The sequence below is a fragment of the Oncorhynchus kisutch genome, linkage group LG16 (assembly GCF_002021735.2).
Source record: "Oncorhynchus kisutch isolate 150728-3 linkage group LG16, Okis_V2, whole genome shotgun sequence".
In the NCBI taxonomy this organism is placed as follows: Eukaryota; Metazoa; Chordata; class Actinopteri; order Salmoniformes; family Salmonidae; genus Oncorhynchus; species Oncorhynchus kisutch.
The window spans coordinates 20,005,208-20,012,858 of NC_034189.2; the positions used below are offsets into that span (position 1 = coordinate 20,005,208).

General features: G+C 46.4%; 1 protein-coding gene across 4 annotated transcripts in view; it reads right to left on the reverse strand.

Annotated features, from left to right (window-relative positions):
* nlgn2a (neuroligin 2a) overlaps positions 1-7,651 on the reverse strand; it is a 316,013-nt gene that overhangs the window by 129,089 nt on the left and 179,273 nt on the right. For all 4 annotated transcript variants that reach the window (XM_031791956.1, XM_031791955.1, XM_031791958.1 and 1 more), the window contains one exon: positions 4,654-4,803. In XM_031791956.1, coding sequence (XP_031647816.1) covers positions 4,654-4,803 — 150 coding nt within the window. The remainder of the gene's footprint in view (positions 1-4,653; positions 4,804-7,651) is intronic.

The window sequence follows — 7,651 nt, forward strand, 5'->3', positions numbered from 1 at the left end:
AATCTTCTGACTTCAACAGTATGTATGAGCTTCCTACATGAGTGTCCATTCTGTGGCTTGTGTATTGAAAAGTAGCGCTAGCTATATTGTGATAGCCACTGTATAGACCAAGCCAGTGTAGCGCTTTAACACTAAAATGCTACTGTGAAGCTAAAAGCTACAAAGAGCCATTCTTCTGTGTATTTCCACACTCTGGCGCCAGGCTACTGTAGCTTAGTAGTGTGGCTTAATTACCGTGGTATTACCGTGGTAATCGCCATTGTCCCTGGCGACAAGATGCTAGGTCATGGCTTCAATCAGAGAGTTGGAGTGATGGAGGTGAGGGGTTTGTTCTCTCTCTCTCACACACACACACACACACACACACACACACACACACACACACACACACACACACACACACACACACACACACACACACACACACACACACACACACACACACACACACACACACACACACAGTAAATGTAATCAATGCTACAGACAGAGGGGGGGTTGAGAGGTGTTTTAAATCAGAGTCAGAGATCGAACCGGTTAAAACATGACATCACACAGACAGACACTGGTACAGGGAGATGAGGGATGGAGGATGGAAGAAGGGGGTAGAGGATGTGATTAAACTCACCTGGTCAGAGATGGATGTGGAGACAAGGAAAAATATAAGCGCTGGACCTGGTCATGTTTCAAAACCATGAAGGCTACCGTAGATGTTATATAATGTAGCTAATGTTATGGGGGGGAATTGAATGGTATGCAGCTAATATTACGGGGGGTGTATTGTAGGGTATACAGCTAATGTCATGGGGGGGGTGTATTGTAGGGTATACAGCTAATGTTATGGGGGGGTGTATTGCAGGTTATACAGCTAATATTATGGGGGGTGTATTGTAGGGTATACAGCTAATGTTATGGGGGGGGGTGTATTGCAGGTTATACAGCTAATATTACGGGGGTGTATTGCAGGGTATACAGCTAATGTTATGGGGGGGTGTATTGCAGGGTATACAGCTAATGTTATGGGGGGTGTATTGTAGGGTATACAGCTAATGTTATGGGGGGTGTATTGTAGGGTATACAGCTAATGTTATGGGGGGTGTATTGCAGGTTATACAGCTAATATTACGGGGGGTGTATTGCAGGGTATACAGCTAATGTCATGGGGGGTGTATTGTACGGTATACAGCTAATGTTATGGGGGGTGTATTGTAGGGTATACAGCTAATGTTATGGGGGGTGTATTGTAGGGTATACAGCTAATGTCATGGGGGGTGTATTGCAGGTTATACAGCTAATATTACGGGGGGTGTATTGTAGGGTATACAGCTAATGTTATGGGGGGTGTATTGTAGGGTATACAGCTAATGTTATGGGGGGTGTATTGTAGGGTATATAGCTAATGTTATGGGGGGTGTATTGCAGGTTATACAGCTAATGTTACGGGGGGTGTATTGTAGGGTATACAGCTAATGTCATGGGGGAGTGTATTGCAGGGTATACAGCTAATATTACGGGGGGTGTATTGTAGGGTATACAGCTAATATTACGGGGGGTGTATTGTAGGGTATACAGATAATGTTACGGGGGGTGTATTGCAGGGTATACAGATAATGTTACAGGGGGTGTATTGTAGGGTATACAGCTAATGTTACGGGGGGTGTATTGTAGGGTATACAGATAATGTTACGGGGGGTGTATTGTAGGGTATACAGCTAATGTTACGGGGGTGTATTGTAGGGTAGGGCTCAACTGGAGCTGGGATAAATCACAAGACACTAGACATGTTGTTTCAGAGACAAACCTAGGTGCAGTGATCACTCAGGCTCTAAGTGAAAGTCAGGATTCACCTTTAAAATGGTCTGTACCACCGTAACAGGAGCAGAGCAGGAGTGGGAAGGAGCCAGGCTAACACGGGAAGAACTGGTCACAGCAACTTCACTGACTGACAGCGACTCTACCCTTCATTTACCCAACGATGTGTGTGTGTGTGTGTATATGTGTGAAAGTGGGAGAAAGAGAGAATAACACAGGGATGAACACACACACGAGCGCCTGAACGCACGCACAAACAAACACACACGCCCTAGTTTACGCAAATGTTACTGCACTCTTGTGCACTTCTGTATTAATTATGAACATACAGGCCATTCCAAATCACCATGTTCAGCGTCTGAACTGAGAACACACACAGAGAGCCTTACAACCTCCTACAATATTTAGGATGGACACACACACACACACAGATCCGCATGCAGGTACACACACACATACAAAATTTCACATGAATATGTCATTCATGGATATATGAAATAAAGTGAAACTGTCAAATAAACGGTCAAATCATCAACTTGCGTGTGTGTTAGTGTGTCTCTATAAAACTGACAGTTACAGGTAATGTATGATACAGGCAGATTTCAGATTTCTCTTTTCTAAGCAATATTGTGTCTGTTGTTACATTAAAAACCTGTCTCCTCCCCTTCATCTACACCTGTTTCCTCTCCGTCATCGACACCTGTCTCATCCCCGTCATCTACACCTGTCTCCTCCCCATCATCTACATCTGTCTCCTCCCCGTCATCTACACCTGTCTTCTCCCCTTCATCTACACCTGTCTCGACCCCTTCATCTACACCTGTCTCCTCCCCATCATCTACACCTGTCTCCTCCCCGTCATCTACACCTGTCTCCTCCCCGTCATCCTCACCTGTCTCCTCCCCATCATCTACACCTGTCTCCTCCCCATCATCTACACCTGTCTCCTCCCAATCATCTACACCTGTCTCCTCCCAATCATCTACACCTGTCTCCTCCCAATCATCTACACCTGTCTCCTCCCCATCATCTACACCTGTCTCCTCCCAATCATCTACACTTGTCTCCTCCCCATCATCTACACCTGTCTCCTCCCCGTCATCTACACCTGTCTCCTCCCCATCATCTACACCTGTCTCCTCCCCATCATCTACACCTGTCTCCTCCCCATCATCTACACCTGTCTCCTCCCCATCATCTACACCTGTCTCCTCCCCATCATCTACACCTGTCTCCTCCCCATCATCTACACCGGTTTGCTCCCCATCATCTACACCTGTCTCCTCCTCTTCATCTACACCTGTCTCCTCAGCGTCATCTACACCTGTCTCCTCCCCGTCATCTACACCTGTCTCCTCCCCGTCATCTACACCTGTCTCCTCCCCATCATCTACACCTGTCTCCTCCCCATCATCTACACCTGTCTCCTCCCCATCATCTACACCTGTCTCCTCCCCATCATCTACACCTGTCTCCTCCCCATCATCTACACCGGTTTGCTCCCCATCATCTACACCTGTCTCCTCCCCTTCATCTACACCTGTCTCCTCAGCGTCATCTACACCTGTCTCCTCCCCTTCATCTACACCTGTCTCCTCCCCGTCATCTACACCTGTCTCCTCCCCTCCCCATCATCTACACCCGTCTCCTCCTCATCATCGACACCCGTCTCCTCCCCATCATCGACACCCGTCTCCTCCCCGTCATCGACACCCATCTCCTCCCTTTCATCTACACCTGTTTCCTCTCCGTCATCGACACCTGTCTCATCCCCGTCATCTACACCTGTCTCCTCCCCATCATCTACACCTGTCTCCTCCCCGTCATCTACACCTGTCTTCTCCCCTTCATCTACACCTGTCTCGACCCCTTCATCTACACCTGTCTCCTCCCCATCATCTACACCTGTCTCCTCCCCGTCATCTACACCTGTCTCCTCCCCGTCATCGACACCCGTCTCCTCCCCATCATCGACACCCGTCTCCTCCCATTCATCGACACCCATCTCCTCCCCGTCATCGACACCCATCTCCTCCCCATCATCGACACCCATCTCCTCCCCATCATCGACACCCATCTCCTCCCCGTCATCGACACCCATCTCCTCCCCGTCATCGACAACTGACTCCTCCCCGTCGTCAACACCTGTCAACTCCCCTTCAACAAGTGACATCAATAAGGGATCATAGCTTTCACCTGGTCAGTCTATGTCATGGAAAGATGTCCTAATGTTTTGTACTCTCAATGAATATCTCTATTACAGTCCCCTATGGGCTGGTTTCAAACGTTTCATCAGTGTGATAGGCCTTAATAAACCAACTCGATTTTTATCTACTTCTACTTTTGTAAGATGAAATATAAGTGATATATGTTCTGTTGCTCTGCTCTGCTCTGAGTTGATGTGCAGTTAAAGTGAAAAATAGGGAAGTATATTTCTGACCCTATAAAGATGCCTGGGCCAACTTCAATTTGCATGACTATGCCTCGCTCCAATATTTCTGTCTTGTCAAAATAAATATATTTACAGGGAGCACACTGTACGCACAGTGCACTTGCATCAGACCAGATCAATCGATGCCAAGCCTTACATCAGAGGAACTCTGCAGACAAGAGCAATCAACAGTGGAATTCTGTGTAGAAACCTTGGAGAAAACAGATAGTTGAGAGGATGGGAGATATTTCCTCTGTATTGCATTACTCCTTCAAAATCTTTCCCCATCACAAGATGGAGGAAATCGTCTATTTACTATTTTCATAACTGGGAAACAGTGTGTGTGTGTGTGTGTGTGTGTGCGTACACGTGTGAGTGTGTGTGTAGATAAAGAAGTAATCAGATCTTACCGAGCACGCCCAGACGATAGTTCATAGAGACCACGATGACGTTGCCGTAGGCGGCGAGGACGCTGGCGTCAAACATGTTTCCGGTTCCTTCCATGTAGGAGCCGCCGTGAATGAACAGCATCACCGGCTTCTTCCTGCGGTCACGGATGTCTTCAGACACACCACACCACACACACACACACACACACACACACACAAAGGAGAAGAAGAGTGAGAGAGGTAGAAAAAGAAAGTCAATGAATGTTTCTCCATCAAGAACAACTTTAGGCCATACCTGTAGAATCAACACCATAATATCAGTTTGATATTGGATTATGGGTGGAGGTGTAGTAGATCTGTAAGTCTAATGGGGACATGGGTGTATAGGTGCTTTCAGATACCGTTTATATAGTGGTGGTGTGCGGGGTGTGAAATATAACTTCCAGCAACACACAAACAATGCACAGTTCCCTGATCCACTCTGTGTCTGGTAGCCTGTCTGCCTCGCCGCTCACAGAATTGAATTTGCAACACAATGCTGTAACGATGTGCGCTGAGAGTCGGGAAGCAAGTTCAGGGAGGGAGTGTTTTAATAAAATAAACAGAACATAATACAAACCAAGAAACACTAACAGCACACAGACAGGAAACAGAAACAAAACAATGACACCTGGGGAAGGAACCAAAGAGAGGGACATATATAGGGAAGGTAATCAGGGAAGTGATGGAGTCCAGGTGAGTCTGATGACGCGCAGGTACGTGTAACGATGGTGACAGGTGTGCGCCATAACGAGCAGCCTGGTGACCTAGAGGCCGGAGAGGGAGCACAAATGACAAATGCAAAACACAAAAAATATATTCTCTTGATTCTCTTAAAACATTTCCTCCCCGAAATTGTTCTGCGGTGGCAGGTAACCAAGTGGTTAGAGTGTTGGGCCAGTGATGAAAGGTTGCTAGTTCCAATCCCCGAGCTGACAAGGTAAAAATCTGTCATTCGGAACAAGGCAGTTAACCCACTGTTCCCTGGTAGGCCGTCATTATAAATAAGAATTTGTTCTTAACTGACTTGCCTAGTTAAATACAAATAAATCAGAAATTGGTTGCCAAGTCTGGTTCTATAACAAATATGTTACACACAACAGATGTACAAACACAAAACAGCAGCAAACACAGACACAAACTGACACACACACAGACAAATACACAGACAGCTGCAATTGTGTCACCATGGCAACTGCTTCAACTTGATTCCTCCTTTCTTTTCCTTCTCACTTTCTCTCTCTCTCCCTCCCTCACTCCTTCTCTTGAACAGCAGCCATTCCATCACATGGACTAGCTCTCATTGACTGTTGCCATGGAGACATATTGCAGTCACGAATCTCTAACCCCTTGACACCCCTCCACTTCTCCATGTCTCCTCCTGAAACCACCTCTAACCACTTGACACCTCTCTACCTCTAACCCCTTGACATCCCCTTTGCCATGTCTCCACCTGAAACTCATTGTATTACCCACCAATGACCACCAACACGTCCTAATTCACACAGACAGACAGACAGACAGACAGACAGACAGACAGACAGACAGACAGACAGACAGACAGACAGACAGACAGACAGACAGACAGACAGACAGACAGACAGACAGACAGACAGACAGACAGACAGACAGACAGACAGACAGACAGACAGACAGACAGACAGACAGACAGACAGACAGACAGACAGACAGACAGACAGACAGACAGACAGACAGACAGACAGACAGACAGACAGACAGACAGACAGACAGACAGACAGACAGACAGACAGACAGACAGACAGACAGACAGACAGACAGACAGACAGACAGACAGACAGACAGACAGACAGACAGAGTAAACTACTGTACCGGAGCATTAGAACGAGAGAGAGTGGAAAACAGAGAAAGAAAAGACAGAACGAGAGGGAAGAAACAGAAAGAGACAGAGAGAGAGATAGCAAGTGAGAAGCTGTTGATGTGCTTTACACTCAAGGCTCCAATGTGTCTGGCTGATCTTCTCCTGCACAACCCAAACTAAGGGACAATTAGCTTCACACTTCTGTTCAACGTTTAGCCACAACGACGCATCCTGCTAACGCTTACGCCGCCCACTCCAAAATCAAATGAAATGTTATCCATCGTGCTTCATAAACAACAGGTGTGGACTAAACAGTGAAATGCTTACTCACGGGACTTTCCCGACAATGCAGAGAGAAAGAAAATAGAGAAATAATAGAAAAGTGAAACACATAATAATAAATACACAATGAGTAACGATAACTTGGCTACATTCACGGGGTACCAGTACTGAGTCAATGTGCAGGGGTGCAAGGTCAGTGAGGTAGGTAGGTACATACAGTATAACTAGGAATAAAGTGACAGATAGCGAACAGTAGCAGCAGTGTCCTGTATGTGATGAGTCAAAAACGTTTAGTGAAAAAACAGTCAATGCAGATTGTCCAGAGTGAGTATGTGTGTGTGAGAGAGAGTTAGTGTGTGTGTGTGTGTGTGTGTGTGTGTGTGTGTGTGTGTGTGTGTGTGTGTGTGTGTGTGTGTGAGAGAGAGAGAGAGTTAGTATGTGTGTGTGGTGTGTGTTTAAGAGAGAGTGAGTATGTGTGTTTGAGAGAGAGAGAGAGTTAGTATGTGTGTGGTGTGTGTGTGTTTGAGAGTGACTATGTGTGTGCGAGAGAGAGTTAGTATGTGTGTGTGGTGTGTGTTTGAGAGGGAGAGAGAGAGTGCGTGTGTGTGTGTGTGTTTGAGAGAGAGTGAGTATGTGTGTTTGAGAGAGAGTGAGTATGTGTTTGTGTGTGTGTTTGAGAGAGTCAGTATGTGTGTTTGAGAGAGAGTGAGTATGTGTGTGTGTATGTGTGTGCGTGTGTGTGAGTGTTTGAGAGAGAGTGAGTATGTGTGTGGTGTGTGTTTGAGAGAGGGTGAGTATGTGTGTGTGGTGTGTGTTTGAGGGAGAGTGAGTATGTGTGTTTAAGAGAGAGTTAGTATG